The 15,234-nt window shown below is 45.0% G+C and overlaps 1 protein-coding gene across 3 annotated transcripts in view; it reads right to left on the reverse strand.

The window, feature by feature from the left end:
- LDLRAD3 (low density lipoprotein receptor class A domain containing 3) overlaps window positions 1–15,234 on the reverse strand; it is a 942,778-nt gene that overhangs the window by 55,140 nt on the left and 872,404 nt on the right. For all 3 annotated transcript variants that reach the window (XM_069623357.1, XM_069623356.1, XM_069623355.1), the window contains exon 5: window positions 8,585–8,930. In XM_069623357.1, coding sequence (XP_069479458.1) covers window positions 8,585–8,930 — 346 coding nt within the window. The remainder of the gene's footprint in view (window positions 1–8,584; window positions 8,931–15,234) is intronic.

A 15,234-nucleotide genomic window follows, 5' to 3' on the forward strand; every position in this document is an offset into this window, starting at 1 on the left:
GAACGGCAGCAAGCCCAAGCCAAGGTAGGGCTGAGCAACGCAAGGGCCTCTGTAAGGGCTTAAGGCAGTTACCGCCCAAGCCAGCACTGTAACATGGAGCGTAATGCTACGTGGTTGGGTGGAAGTAAAACTATTCTGAACACCAGCTCAATTTGCCATATGCTACAAGTGTTTTTTGTTCTAAAAGAAATTCCCTTTGAAGAATGGGAGTGCACCCTGCTGCAGCCGTTCTTCAAAAGCAACATCAGCTTGATTTAAGATGGCCGCCATCAGGCACAGACTGGCCTATAGGGCAACGCCCGAAAGTGCCAGCCCATGATTCCAATGGGGCAATTTTTCATCATATTGGTCCTGTTTTTTTGGCCAGGTGAGCCAGTTTCATAAGTTACGCTTGTTTTAACCAACGTTACTTAGCAAACATGTTTTTAAATGCTTTATTTGCAACACACTTTACCAAAAACTTCTCCTTGTCCGAAAATCAAACAATAAGTTCCGAAAAGTAAGTAATTGCAATTTGCAATTGTGGGCCAGTTTTTAATTGGTGCCCGTGCTGTTTTTTTTTTTTATCCCAGTACGAACCTGGCTGCCATAACAAATTAAACAGGGCTTGGGTGGTTGTCAAGGCATCCCAGGAAGAGGAGGGGAGGTGAGAATAAAAGGAGGGGCACGGACCAGCACATACCTCTAGAGAGGGAGTGGTGCGGAGGGGCTGACCGGGCATGTTGATGGTGGAAGGGGAAAGGAGCGAGAGCCTGCGCGAGCCTGGTGCATGGGGGAGCTGCACTCTGTTGTCCTGGAATGCAGGCTTCTTCCCAGTGGATACGGCTCATCATTCCACAATGTTGATTGGCTAGCAGCCTCGCGCCAGGTGTGCACAATAATAAAAGCAATTGTTTCTTCAATCCTTAACCACACAAAACAATATTAGAAATAATCCTTTGGTGAACCCCAAACGTTACTCGAGGCCATTTAATTCAATGGTTTGGGTGTCTTATTGAGGGCATACATATATTAGAAGTCTCTAGGGGTCATTACGAGTATCCCAACGGTACTTCTGGCGGGATACAGGGAAACTGACCCTATGTTGCCGGCGCCTGGTATCCAAGTATTACTGGGATATTCCAGGTCCTGGCACAGCGGTAAATCCCCATTCCAATCAGTCCCTAAGGACTCCATGGAGGGGTTTATTTGCATTTATTTGCCGGTGGGAGCCTGATGTTCCTCCACCAATTGGCTGGAGGAAAATCAGTGACCCCACCGGCAAACTTGTGTTTTGCCGGTCCAGTTAAATTGCTGTGCTGGAATTACCGGCAATTTTACCAGCAATTTTACCAGACCAGCAAACACGTAATGACTCCCTCTGGCTACCGTCTTCCCTGCTTAAGAGGATGTCTACAAGCACACAACATGAACCGCCCTTCTTCCACATAAAAGTGGGTACTAGAAGTAAGACGGCGTGGCGTGTTGCTAGACTGGAGGGCGATCTGGTGGCCAGGAGGTGCTTTGATGCTCACGTTCATAATTATCATCGAGCGACTGCTGCAGTTACCCCACTCACAGCATTGCAATATTGCTACTCAATTGCTTCAGCCCTCAGTGTCGCTTCTTTGTTGCAAGAAGCACCTAAAGTATTTTTATTATATTGTTTCCCCGGTTTAACAACTTCTTTCATTAAGTTTTGGCCTTGCATGTGGTGTAGCCATGTGTTTGTCAAAACATATTGTCATAACATCTGCAGAGATGGATGTTCATGATAAGCAGGAATCTTTCATCGTGGTCGAAGTACTCCTGTTTTGTCTTCTTCCGCAAACTTTGGAGCTATTCATTTAAGCATTTTTCGGTTGTACATGTGCCAGTTCTCAGAGCAGAGAATACACAAGGACATCTGGGTGGATTGGTTTTTACACTCGCCAGGAAAAGGCCCCTTTGCATGGACAATTAAAGCCCCGCAGAGCAGGTGCTTGATAATTTAGGGTTGCATAACTGCAACCCCTACTCCCGTAAACCAAGACAGGGCCTGCCTTCACAGAGACACAAATATACACCAATTCTTTATTGTAATCACTAAGGAGTCCCACAGTGGCATTGCACTGCAGCATGTCCATCCCACAGTCGCCATGTAAACAAACCTGCTGCACACCAGCCCTTAACATCTACACAGCTCATGTTTAGAAGCAGGTAAAACTGCTCTGTGTGTTAAGTGCTTGTTGCAAACGCTTTTGCTCAGAGTTCACGACACAGCAGGGCTGGCTCAGTTCTTCATTCTCCTGAGGTCGAGTAAATGATTGCTGTTAAATTTGATTTAGTTATTTGCCTGTGATATGCAGGGCTATGAAGAGGCAGGAATATGGTAGCAACACCCCTATACAAACAAATGTTTTATTGGTAGGGTTTAAGTTTTCCTACGATTTACCAGAAATGTTTCCCGCATTGCCTGAGTTAGAGGGGATTGTGTGTGAACACAGATCCCTTAAACTGTTTACACAGGCTTTTGAGTAACGCGAGTACATGTTGTCTTGGTATGTGTCGAACCATCTGAGCACAGCAACATTAGTATGGCGAGTGTAGAGGGGACATGGTGGAATTTGGGCTATTGCAAATTGGTTGGATATTATATAGTGCTTGTTTCCACAGATATAGATCTCTAACATATCAAACTCAAAAGGATGAATGGCTGAGAGTGAATGTCGCAGGAATGTTTCTTAGGACCTGTAGGTTGCAGAATGCTTGTTGAACTTGTCATTGCAAGATATCCTAAATAAAGCGTGCCTCTCTGTGATTTCGGCTACATTAAGGTCTGTGCCACTAATTACCCTCTTTGGGTACTGCTTGTGGGGGGTTCCCAGAAGTGGTTTCCTGGCTTACATCTCCCTGCCACTGTAGACTAGCAGCAGGACCCATCACATGGGGAAGCTTATAAATCTTCAGCCCAGATGGCAACAACCTTTCAGTAGCAAGACACTTCCTACCATCACCATAAGAGTAATTCCAGAATAATATTTTAATCTCTGCATAAATTAGATTATTCGTTTAGAACACTAGACCAGAAGTCCTACCCAGGGCAGCAGAGATTTACTCACAATGGCAGCCATCATGTCAGAAATCATCTCCGACAGGTATGTTGACAGTGGCAATGTTTTTTCATTCAATCCTTGGCTGCTTTACTCCTGACAGTGGGTGGTATCACACCTTTATTGGCTGAAGGGCAGAGAGGGGGTAAAATACAGGGTTGGAGTGGGGCATAAAATTGTCTCTGGCACCAATGAAAAAGTGGCCCACAGTTGCAAATGGCAATTCATTCCTTTTGTGACTGACTGCATAGTTTTTGATAAAATGTGATGCAAATTGTGGATTTAAAAAAAAATATGTATTTAATAACACTGGTCAAAACTACTAGCTGCATGGTGAAGTAACTCACCAAACTGGCCCACATGGGCCCAAAAAGTGGCTGACTTTCACCAAAAAAACTGGGCCACACTAGCATTTTGTGTTTTTGATTCGGGCATTACCCTATTGCCCTATAGTCCAATCCGAGCCTGGTAGCATAATGACATTGCCTGATGGGGAGGTGTCAAGAAACTGCTGGAGGGAGACACCACACCCAAGAAAGAGCTCAAAGGGAGGATGTGGGGGAAGTGTGCCATGACTTGTGAATGCTTAAAACCATTTCATTTTTACAAAGGACAAAACTACTGGCTACACCAATGCTTGTTGAACTTTGTGGAGGTTTCTGTGCTTTGCCAAAGGTGGTGAGAATCCTTGCTTTTCAACTACCTTCACTGGCACAATCTGGAGTCAACCACCTCTCCTGCTTATAAACAATCCATTACCTAACAATGAATCCAATACTCAATACTTCATTTGCCCCCCCGACCCCCAAACCACCCTAGGCGTACAAGGCCTTCCCACTAATTGCATTTCCCAATACCCTCAACTGACAACACAAGGGCCTGTGCAGGCATTACAAATAGGCAAGTTAGGCACTATGATAGGGGCTACGATGTAGTGGCAGTGGCGGAAAGAACAAGAAGAGCCGATGTCCATGCCAGGTGACAACCAGCATTTCACCATAACATGAGGTCAACACCCCGGAACAATACAGAGACCTCAAAACCCAGCCAAACTTTGGTATGGAAGGTGTGGGGTGCATTTAAAGGTCCCAAACAGAAGTCCCTTTCACCTGAATAGCAGGCATTTAAACCCTGCAACAAAAATGGCCCGGCTTTTACTTTTGTTTCATGTAAAGTTAAAGAGCCCCTTGTGGAAAGTGGCCTATCTGTTATTATCTATGGACAAGCAGAAGTTTGATTTACAAAAGAAGGATGAATCAAAGAATCTTGTAACATGGAAAACAGTATTTTCCAATATTGAAAGCAAAAAACGGCCTGCGCATGTTCTTGCAAATAAAAACGGCTTTTAAAAGCCACAATGGGAACAAGATATCACTGCTCACATAAAAATGTCAGGAAAGCAAAACATGATGTGTTGGTTGACTAAAGCAATGTATATTATGTTTCACCCACAAAGCTCCAGTGACATTTGAAGAGACACATAAGTCTTCAGGAAAAACCTGTTTCTGGCCGAGAGCAGAACTTCACAAAGGAAAACTCCACTTCCAGCTGGATGTCACGTATCCCATTTAATGACCCCGCAATCAAATTTGGTGCTGGCAAAAGCGTCAAAATTCAGTATGCTTCAGACCTGCTGACTATGAAAGCAAGGACTTCAAAATAAAGCCATCCGTGGCTGCAGCATGACTAAAATGTGCGAATCCTTGTTGCACACTAACTTCAAAAGAGACTCATAAAAGCCTTTGGTCGCAGGCTGACCCAGGGGAACATACGGCTGTGGGAGATGAAGCAGCCATCCAATTTGCTGAACAGGAACACCCACAATTAATTTAAAAGACTATTTTGATTTTAGGCATTTTGCACAGCAACCATACTGTGGATTGGGTTATTTTTATACCATTCTCCATGTAATTTGTAGGTGGTTTGGGGGATATAAAATGCATCTACCTGTGAATTTGGGAACTGTAATGGCCAGTTAGACTACGTTTCTTGTTGATCTGAACATGTTGCAAATGTGAGAGTTGGTGGAAAGGTGGAAAATGAAATTAGGGATATGCTTAATAACTTACATATTCATAACTGTGGTACATTTTATGAAAACAACAAAAATGTGACACATGGCTATGCTACATCATACAGATTTGGTGGTCAGTTTATTTAAATCCCCATGATCAAAAAAATATGTTTAATATGGCAGTTGCTAGTACAATTATGAAGTTGTGATACATAACACATTTTTGCGAAAAGTTGAAAGGAGAACAAAGGATGATGACAAATGGGAAAAGACAGACATTGCTCCAAATCCCTACACCAATCCTGTCTGGGGGCGGAGAGAGAGAGAGAGAGGGTAACTGTCCAATCCTAGCGACAGGGATTATTGCAGAATGCTACCCCTAGATTGTAAAATAGGTGATGTCATTTCTGCTATATAAGAGGGACTGCAATAGGAAAACCCGGGGAGACAATAGGAGGAGGATGGAGAAAAGGCTGCTGAAACCTACCATTTTTGAGAGTGGAGTGACCAGACCCCTGCCCTATCTTTCCAGAGTGTCCTGAGATGCAGCTGGCTTTCCTGAACCTTGAACAAAGGCTTGCTATGTAAGTAGCATTAACCCCAGCCCTGAATTGCATAATTGCATAAGCCCTTCATTCTTGTAGCATTGCATCCAATATTTCCCCATTGAAAACCAATTGGCAGTGCTTTTTAGTCATCTCCCCATTGAAGAAACCTTTGTTTGCCCGTGTAGTTCAGTCATCTCCCCATAGAAGAATCTTTTGTTTACCTACGTATGTTAGCATATCCCATTGAAAAACCCAGTTGTCTGTGTAAATCCTTAGCATTTTTGTAAGTAAATCAATGAATTCCCCCATTGAATTTCACGGGATCGGGATTGGTGGAATTCGAAACTAGCAATCTTTATCCCAGTGTTTTTGTTAATTGTTATAGTTATAAAGTGTTGCCGCCAAAAGGATTAATCCCATGGTGATCTGAGAAACAAATTTGTCCCGTGTTTAAATTGGGCCCTGGTAAACGAATTTCCATTTCCCACCGTATTTTTCTATCCTAACCCAAAATCGATTTCCCTGTTGTGAGCTAACCCCTTCCCCAGAGCCTAGCTGTCATTTGCAGCCTAAGTAAAAAAAGAAATTTCATTTGTAATTTCTTTTCCATTGAAATTAAGCTTAACATCCCAAAAAAGAATTTTCTGCTTCTGTTCCTCTTTCCCTATTGTGTGCTCAAAACTATTTTTCATTTGCATTCCCTTTTGCATTGCCCATGTGCTGCATATCCGGAAAATTGATTTTCTCCTTGTTTGCTGATTAGTATTCCCTAAAAGCTCTGCCTGTCTTTCTAAACATAAGCAAGCAAATTTCCTGTTTTCTATCTCTTTCCCCTAGCAGTTGTGAGAAAGAATTAAAAAACAAAATTCTTCCATTGGAACTCCAAAAACAGATTTTTCCCTGCTTTGCTGGCTCCCCATATTGTTTCTGTGGGCACCACACCAAAAACGATGTTTCCCCTGTATTCTTACTCCCTGCCACCGCCTTCCATTCAAAGGAATCAAGTCCAATTGATGTTTGGGGGGGTTTGAGTTGCAGGGGGAATGCTTAGCGCTAGTGCTGTCAGTGTGTGGTAAATTGTTATTTTCTGTTCTGCCATTAAGAAAGGAATTAACTGTGATAGTATAGCTTAACCTGGTTGTTTTGTAGAGATTATTGCATTTTGTGTTGCCATAACATTAGTGACTGCTGGAATTGGTTGATTTTCCATTTTCATTCAATAATAAATTAATAAATATCTTACTGATACACACCGGACTGGTTCCTAGTCCATTGTGACATGGGGTGTTTGTGGAGGTTGAGTATGAGACGGGTTGGGGGCCTACTCAAAAAGAATCTGTAGTATACCAAAAAAATAAAAAGCATTTTATTGTGCGCCACATTCATTGTAGGGGAAGGGGTTCCCTGGCTCGCGTGTGCCGTGTAATAAACCGTGACAAAGGGGGCTTCAGGGATGAATAGAGGGTTTAAATGTATGCCAGGAAAGTCTGTCTCCGTTACAGTAGGCCATGATGTCAACTAGGCTTGCCGCTTTTGCAGTTGGAGGGGCGGTGGGTGAGGAGGGAGGAACAGAAATGCTTCACTAGACACAGTGACAGCGAATGACCATTCAAGATGAGGATGCCACCCATCATGAGTGAGACAACTAGCATGGAAGCATCAGAGGCTGGCATGCCATCTCTACACAAGTAAAAGCTACAGGAGGAATGGAATTCGTCAAGTACTGTGGACTGGTGCAAGTTAGGCAATGCTTGAGGACTATGGTAGGGCAGCTGCATAAATAGCACAATATGGCAAAAGATGTCCAGGGGCCTGGTACAATCTTGGGGCTTTAGCATTGTATTATCTGGGGACACTGCATGGGACCATGGTGCCGTGCAGCTGTATAAATAGTGCAATTTGGCACAGGGTCTGCCGGGGCTGGTGCATTTGGGCATGGCACAATATTGGGGCTTTAGCATTGTCTTATTTGGGGACACTGGGCATGGGACCATGGTGCCATGCGGCATTATAAATAGTGCACTTTGGCACAGGGTGTCCAGGGGCCTGATGCATTTGGGAATGGCGCAATCTCAGGACTTTGACATTGTCTTATTTGCGGACACTGTGAAATCAGAGTATTGGGACATTTTACAATTTATTAATTTATTTGTACATGTATATTGCGCACCAAGCCCTGGGCATCTGGGCGCTTAACTTAAGAAAATGGTTAGATGTTGGTTTGTTGTGGTAATAGGTTACAGATGTACCACAGGCTTACATAACTGTTAGGTTTTGCAATTACAGGTTGTCATAGTTGTACGTTAGTCAATACACTATATTGTTCCATCTTTAGCAGTGCATAGTATAATCTGGGCATATTGTGCACGGAGGCCTTGTAAAATCAATGGGAAGTGGGGGAGAAGTGAAATATAACTGAACCTAGGGCAGCAACAATCCTTTCACTAACCTTGGGCTTGTGACACAACCCTGTGACCTATGAGAGAACGTCATCACCTTTCACAGCCGAAGACAGACAGCCAGCAAAGGAAGCTTTCTGGGAAATAGTTTGCAGAATTTAGAGCTCTCAAATTGCCCGATGTAAGTACCTCAAAGTCTTGTTTTTCCCCTTTACCAATTGCAGATGCAACACTACAAGTCCCAGAATGCAAAGTGAAAAACAAATATCTGACTTGGGGTAAATTGGGAGCTCTGAATTTAGAACATGTCTAATTTCCCAAAAGGCTTCCATTGCTTTTCCAAATCTAATATGGGACAACCTGTAAAAGAAAAGTGAAAAAGAAATGCTGCCAGAAGAGAACATGTATTCACATTATATGAACAAAAGGCTAGACAAAGAGGTAAGTACTTAACCATTAAACCCTGAAGTTAAGAGTGCACCATTACTTTTTACTTCATGCTTAATCCTCAGGTACATGCAAGTCTGTAATATTAGTCAGCCAGAAACCTACCTTTGGTCCAGAAAAGCTTCAGAGTAGGAAGGTGGGGATTCTGAGCCAGGTGGCATCTGGTAGCCCTGGCCAGACATATACTGTACGCCGTTGTCCACGTTGTAAGTTACGCTGCAGTTGTGAGGGTGGTCAAGGACTACCAGCCGCGAAAGAAGGACTGGATGCTGTAGGCGGTGCACCGGCAGCGTCATGAGGTTGTTGCGCTTTCGTTGGTGGTGCAGTACCAGAGCCAGGAGGGCCACCACCAGCACAAAGATGACGGAGCTGCCAATGATAGCATAAGTGATGCTGGGGTAGTAGAGCAGCTGGTTCTGCGATGTCACATAATCCTGTCCGCTGCCGCCCTCTGCGAAATAAAGGGCAAAAAAAGTACAAGGTTAGTTCAGGGTCCACATTACTGTGTGTGTCAGATGATGTAATAGGATCTATGTGATCACTACGACCCCCAGAATTCCGACGGCCGAAATTTGTGACTTTGTTTTATAAACCCCTTTACACCACATACATATGCGGGGGAGACCCCCTGTAGGCCCCCCTTACTACTATTATATACCATACCACCTCACATATATATGTCAGCCTTTTCGAAATTTTGGGAGTCAGAATTCTGAGGGCGACATTTTGGACCATCACCATGTAATACATTCTGGGTGTGAGCTTTGCTTCTTCAGTGGGCTCTTCGGGTTGTGTGCCAGAATATCCTGCATACATAGCAGAATAATAAATCACACGCTAATGTGGATGTGGTTCTGAAAGTGGGTGACCTATGTCACTGCATGCTGTAGTTGAGAAACTGTCTTATCCATATATTATCCATATATGTACTTAACTGTAAAAATATGTGCCGTCACTGCCTCCAGATTTTCCATTGCATTTAGAGAGGAGAGATCCATCTGTCCTCAGGTGGCCTTCAAGGCTCTCAAAATGGATGCTGTACTAGAGGTTGGTGAGGGGGAACACCATGCTTGCTAACCTCCAGGTTGCACCAGTCTACCAGAGGGGTAGGGCTGGGCATATGCAGGCAGAGACTCCATGTGGAGGCATAAATACCCTCCACCAACCTGGAGTTTATGCTCATTGGCAAGGTGCAGTTAAGAGGGGGCCTAGGTTCCAGTTAGCTGGAACCGAAGGACCGAACAAGATGCCTTCTGTTCTTATCTTATTTCTTTCCAAGGAGATACTTATAAAGGTTGAAAATCCTCTTTAAATTAACTTCTTGAAGACCATGACCTTCTGCATTACAAGACTATATTGCACCACCTGTGTAGAATGAGTGCACACAGTGTAGCAAGTCAGTAAAGCTTTATACGGCAAATGTGCCTTCTGCACACACAATCAAATATAGAAAGAAAGAGGGAATACATTAGTTACATACACAAAAGTAGCCAATTCATGATAAACATATTCAATTCACCAATAAAACCTAATGGATAAAAACCCAGTGGAATTAATCAAATAGTTAAACATTATGTTCTATGAAGCCAAGCTCAGTGGATAGATTTAGGTAAAAAATACACATCATTTACTCGGGCAGTGGATTTGCAAAGATTAATAGCTTCTACAATAGTATTCACACATGCTTTTCTAAACAATGGCATCAGATATTTTTTTCTCAGATCACGGTAGCACATTAAGAGTAGCAAACAATGAGTAACAGACTCACGATCTAAGCCACACATTGGGCACATTTCAGAACTGACAAACCTCCAGCCACACGTAAAGGTTGCAACCTGCAATGTGCCAATCCTGAACGCCAGGAATAAAGTACGCGCATTGGCTGGGGTTATTAGGTCCAAGTACCTCTCTCCACCTAATAATGTTTTCAGAGATAGATATGCCAGTCCCTCTTTCAGTTTTTTTTTTGAAAATTGGTTTTATTGATTTTCAATATGGGTTTAGCATTTTCTGTTACATACAACATAACACAATTTTAGATGCAATGCATTCAATTCAAAATAACATATTTTTCCAATTCAAACTTTACCCCCCATCCCCCACCCCACAACCCTGGAGGCAGCCGGTGATCTCCTTACTGAACTTAGAGCATGGGAGGAGATCATTGGCTAATTCGCTGGTGCAGACATTGGTACCACATTTGGATTTTTTTGGATCAACAAAAGCATTAATGGCAGATTAACAGGTTAGTACTCTGGCTATGTCGTGGTGCACACACAACTTCAGTTACTGTACTTGGCCCGGAACTCAGACCATTCAGTGTCAATGGAGGTGCGATCACCATGAATGGCAGCTGTCAGCCTGTCCATAGTATAGATATTGCGGGAGACATTTATCCACTCAGATTTTGTCGGTAAACTTGCTCTTTTCCAGACGGATGTGAGGCAGGCCCTGGCCGCCAGCTTGAGTCCATGTATCATTTTGGGTACTTTAAGTATATGTTCTTCCGTTTCCTCCAAACCAAACAAAATCAATAGTGGTTGCTTTTCCCTCCCTTCCCCATCAAGCTCTTTGGTCCAACTGAGTACCTCGTCCCAATATGCTTGAACTGACCCGTAACCCCACCACATGTGCCAGTAGTCTGCTTTTTGGCCGCACCCCCGCCAGCAGAGCAGGCTTATATCTTGATACATCCTGGCTAGTCTCATCGGGTCATACTGCCATCTATACAGTAACTTGATCCCATGCAGTTTGTACTGACAGGAGATAGATGACTTCAAGTCCTTCTGCATATCTTGAGCCATGTCTTTGGTGGGAGATTTCTTCCAAGGTCTTTTTTCCATTTGCATTTCAGGGTGGTTGAGGGGGTTGTGTTAGTACCAATTAGTGCTGTGTACATTGTGCTAATGAGGCCCCTGGAACCCACGTACAGGTCTAAAATTTTCTCGAACGGTGTGAGGTCTCTCTGTAAGGCCTCCTTCCAAACCTCTCGGGTCATCACGCCTTTCAGCCGCAGATACAGAAAGACTGAAAGTGGGCCTATGCCTAGAGCATCTTCGAGCTCGTGGATGGTAATGAATGCATAATTTCTCCGCAGTTGCCCAGTCCTTTCAAGCCCGGCCTCGTACCATGATTCGAAGCTGCCTGGATCAGGGATATCATCCCTGACGCCTGGCGCCCACAGGTGTGTTAGGGGGGAAGGCCATGTCGTGACTCCTTTCATTCCTTTGTTTGGTTTCCATATCACCCATATAGTCCCAAGGATGGGGTGGTTTTTAATACTGTTTCGTAATTGGGGGCCCAGTACCCATAACCATTCTCCCACAATAAAAGGTTGAAGATGGTAGTTATCTAGACTTATCCATTGGGGTTCTTTCTGTTGTCTGAAGTGCAGGGTTAGTACTCGGTGTTGGTCAGCTTTGTAATAAAGCTCTATGTCTGGGAGGCCTACCCCACCATCATCCTTACGCAAGTGTAGTAGGGCCAGGGGAACCCTGGGTATCCTATTTTGCCACAGGAAGGTATGTAGGATTTATTTGGTGGTTGTGAAGAAGTTTTGGGGTATTTGGATAGGGAGCATCTGGAATAGGTAGAGTAGTTTTGAGAGGATCACCATTTTAATGGTATTGAGGCCACCCATCCAGGAAATGGTCTTGTCCATCACTTGGTATCTTTCTGGATCGTGTGTAGTATCGGTGGGAAATTGGCTTCAAAGAGGCCGCCCAGGTCTCGGGTCACATTGACGCCCAGATACCGCAGAGTGGTAAGGCTGACCTTCATCCCTAGAGATGCAAATCTTTCTACATCTAGGTCCCTGCTCTTGTCGATCGGTAGAAGGACTGACTTCCCCGTATTGATTTTCAGGCCTGCCAGTTGGCCATACTCCTCAATTATTTCCATGGCCACTGGTATCGAGCTCAGGGGTTGATTGTGTGCAGGAGGATGTCATCTGCATATAGGCCTAGTTTGTATTCCTGGTCGCCTACTTTAATCCCTTCCACCCTTTTATCGAGCCTTAGTTTCTGCGCAAGTGGTTCAAGGGACAGTACGAATAGAATGGCCGATAGTGGGCAGCCCTGCCTGGTTCCTCTTTCCAGTGAGAACCATCTTGAGTAGCCACCGTTCACGGCCACAGAGGTCTTGGGGGTGGAGTATAGAGCCTTAATAGCGCAGGAGAGTTTAGGGCCAAGGCCTATCCAGGTTAAAACTTTCTCCAGGAACTCCCAGTCCACCCTGTCGAAAGCCTTTTCGGCATCAAGAGACAGGAGGGTTGGGTCATCACTTCTCTTTTGTGCCTCGTGTATCAAATGCAGTGTTTTCCTCATCGTATCTGCTCCCTGCCATCCCATTACAAAGCCGACTTGATTTGTGTGTATCAATTTGGGGAGATGTGTTTCTAGTCTGGCCGCTATTACTCTCACGTAGATTTTGGCATCAATGTTGAGGAGATATATGGGGCGATATGATGCTCAATACTTTGGATCTCTACCTTCTTTTGGGATGACCGTTAGGAGGGCTTGGGTGAAGGATGGGGGTGCTTGTCCCGTGTCAAATATACTGTTGAACAGGGTAACTAGGAAGGGGGTAAGAAAAGCGGTGAATGTTTTGTAGAAGCCGGGGGTGAAACCATCATCCCCTAGTGCCATCCCAGACTTAAGGTGTTTGATGGCATCTGAGACCTCATCTCCTGTGACCGGTGCGTCAAGGGCTCCAGCCTCAGAGTGTGTGAGTGTAGGGCGTTCTGCCCCTCTGAAGTAGACATCTACGCTCCCCACTGGGGGAGGGTGGTCACAGGTATATAGGTCTTCATAGAAGAAGGCAAGTGCCTCTTGTATGCCTTCGGGGGTGGATTCGACCGTGTCTACGAGAGTACCATCTGTCCTTTCTATCATGTCCACCCATCTTTCTGCTCTTTGTGCGCGGAGCTTCGCTGCAAGGAGGGCATCAGCCTTGTCTCCTTTCTCATAGTACTTTTGCTTGAGATATTGTAAGGTCTGTAGCCGTTGCTGTCTAAGTTTTGTCACCATTACGGTCAACCAGTGTGGAGTGGTATTCTAGGTACGTCTGCTTCGTTACCTCTATTCTAGGCGCCTGCCATATGCCTGCCTCCATATTAGCAAACTGAGTCTCACCTGACTTTGAGAGAGTCGTTAAGCGCCTCCGGTGTTCAGCATTCAGCGGTTTAAAGGGCGTCTCTCCTGCCCACTCTTCCCAGTACACATCTATCCCCTCTGACCCTTTATTTGCATTATCCCTCCCTCCAAAACCCCAAAACTGTGCGGCGTCCGATCCGGCTGGGTTATGTTCACCCCGTCGTTCTCGGACCACCAGCGGGAACCATACCTAGAATGGTCCCGTTCTCGTACATATACACCGTAACCATGAGCCCCCAACTGCCCCTCTGCAATATAGGCACACATTAACAAACTGAACTGCATTTTTACATTTGTTTCTTAAACTCGCGATCCCGATTCCGGGCTTCAGACATGTCACCTTATGGGTGATAAATGTTTCTCTGTTACTTTTGGTCATCACTTGTGTCTCTGCGTTCCATAAGTTGCACCCACTGTCGGCCCACCTCCACTCTCTTTACTGATCGCAAAAGCTGAATGTCCCACAGCGCGCATGCATACTCTTAACCTTGTCCATTTCGCAAGTGCATCTTCTGCGTGAGGTGGGGCGGGAAGAGGGGAGCAATGGTGTGACAACTACCCGCTGGTGCCCAATAAGCGACCGACCGATGACATCAAGGGCCGCCGGTCAGCCCGGTGTATGTCGTCTGGTGCACCAGCAGGAAGAGAGGGCAGGTAAGGAGACATGATGAAGTTAGTGTTCGGCTTCCTGAGAAGTGTTCATCCTTCTATATTTCCTGGAGCCTTGCATCCTCTTTTTACGCGGGCCTTTAGTGTTCCAGTCTGTTGTCTCGTATTTTTTCTCGCTTTGGTTCGTTTCATCTTCCGAAGAGCCCAGTAAGTCAGCAATGCAACACCGGATGTCCTTCTCGGTGACCAGCTTTATGGTGTTACCATCCCACTCAAAGGAGAGTGAGAAGGGGTACCCCCAGGGGTATCGCACGCCCTTCTCTTTTAGCATTTTAGTGAGAGGGAGGCACTTCCTCCGCATTGCAAGTGTGAGGGATGACAAGTCTTGGTAGATGGAGACGTGCCTCAATCCCAGCGTGATTTGCGGGGCATTTCTGGCTTTGTCTAGGACCCTAGCCTTGTCTGCATAATTATGAAAGCGGGCGAGCACCGTTCTGGGACCTCCCGGTCTTCAACCCGCTCTGTGGACATGGTCAATTTTGGGCTTGTCAACCGAGTCATCATTGAAGAGTGTTTTCATTATGCCATGCAATGTTCTCTTTAGGTCCGACTCAGTCTCGCCTTCGTTATCTGGGATTCCAAAAATGTGTATATTATTGCGCCGTTCTCTGTTTTCTAAGTCATCAATCTTTAATCGGAATTCCTCTTCTCTGGCTTCAAGTTCGGCAATTCGCACGTCCATTTGTGTCTCCAGAGTATTCAAGGATGATTGATTGTGCTCGACTTCTTCAAGCCTGTCCTCCATTTTATCCATCCTCTGGGTGATTTTATCAATTTTGCCGCCAATGTCCGCTCTCATGCTCCTCATTTCGTTGAGGATATCAGCGACGTCTGCTTTTGTTGAGGCTGCCTTAGGCTTCGGTGATGCCATATTTGTAGCTCTATACGGTTGATGGATATCTCGATGGCCATCATGCGATGGTGTGAACTGGT

Source organism: Ambystoma mexicanum, chromosome 11 (assembly GCF_040938575.1).
Source record: "Ambystoma mexicanum isolate Mex_15411 chromosome 11, UKY_AmexF1_1, whole genome shotgun sequence".
Lineage (NCBI taxonomy): Eukaryota > Metazoa > Chordata > Amphibia > Caudata > Ambystomatidae > Ambystoma > Ambystoma mexicanum.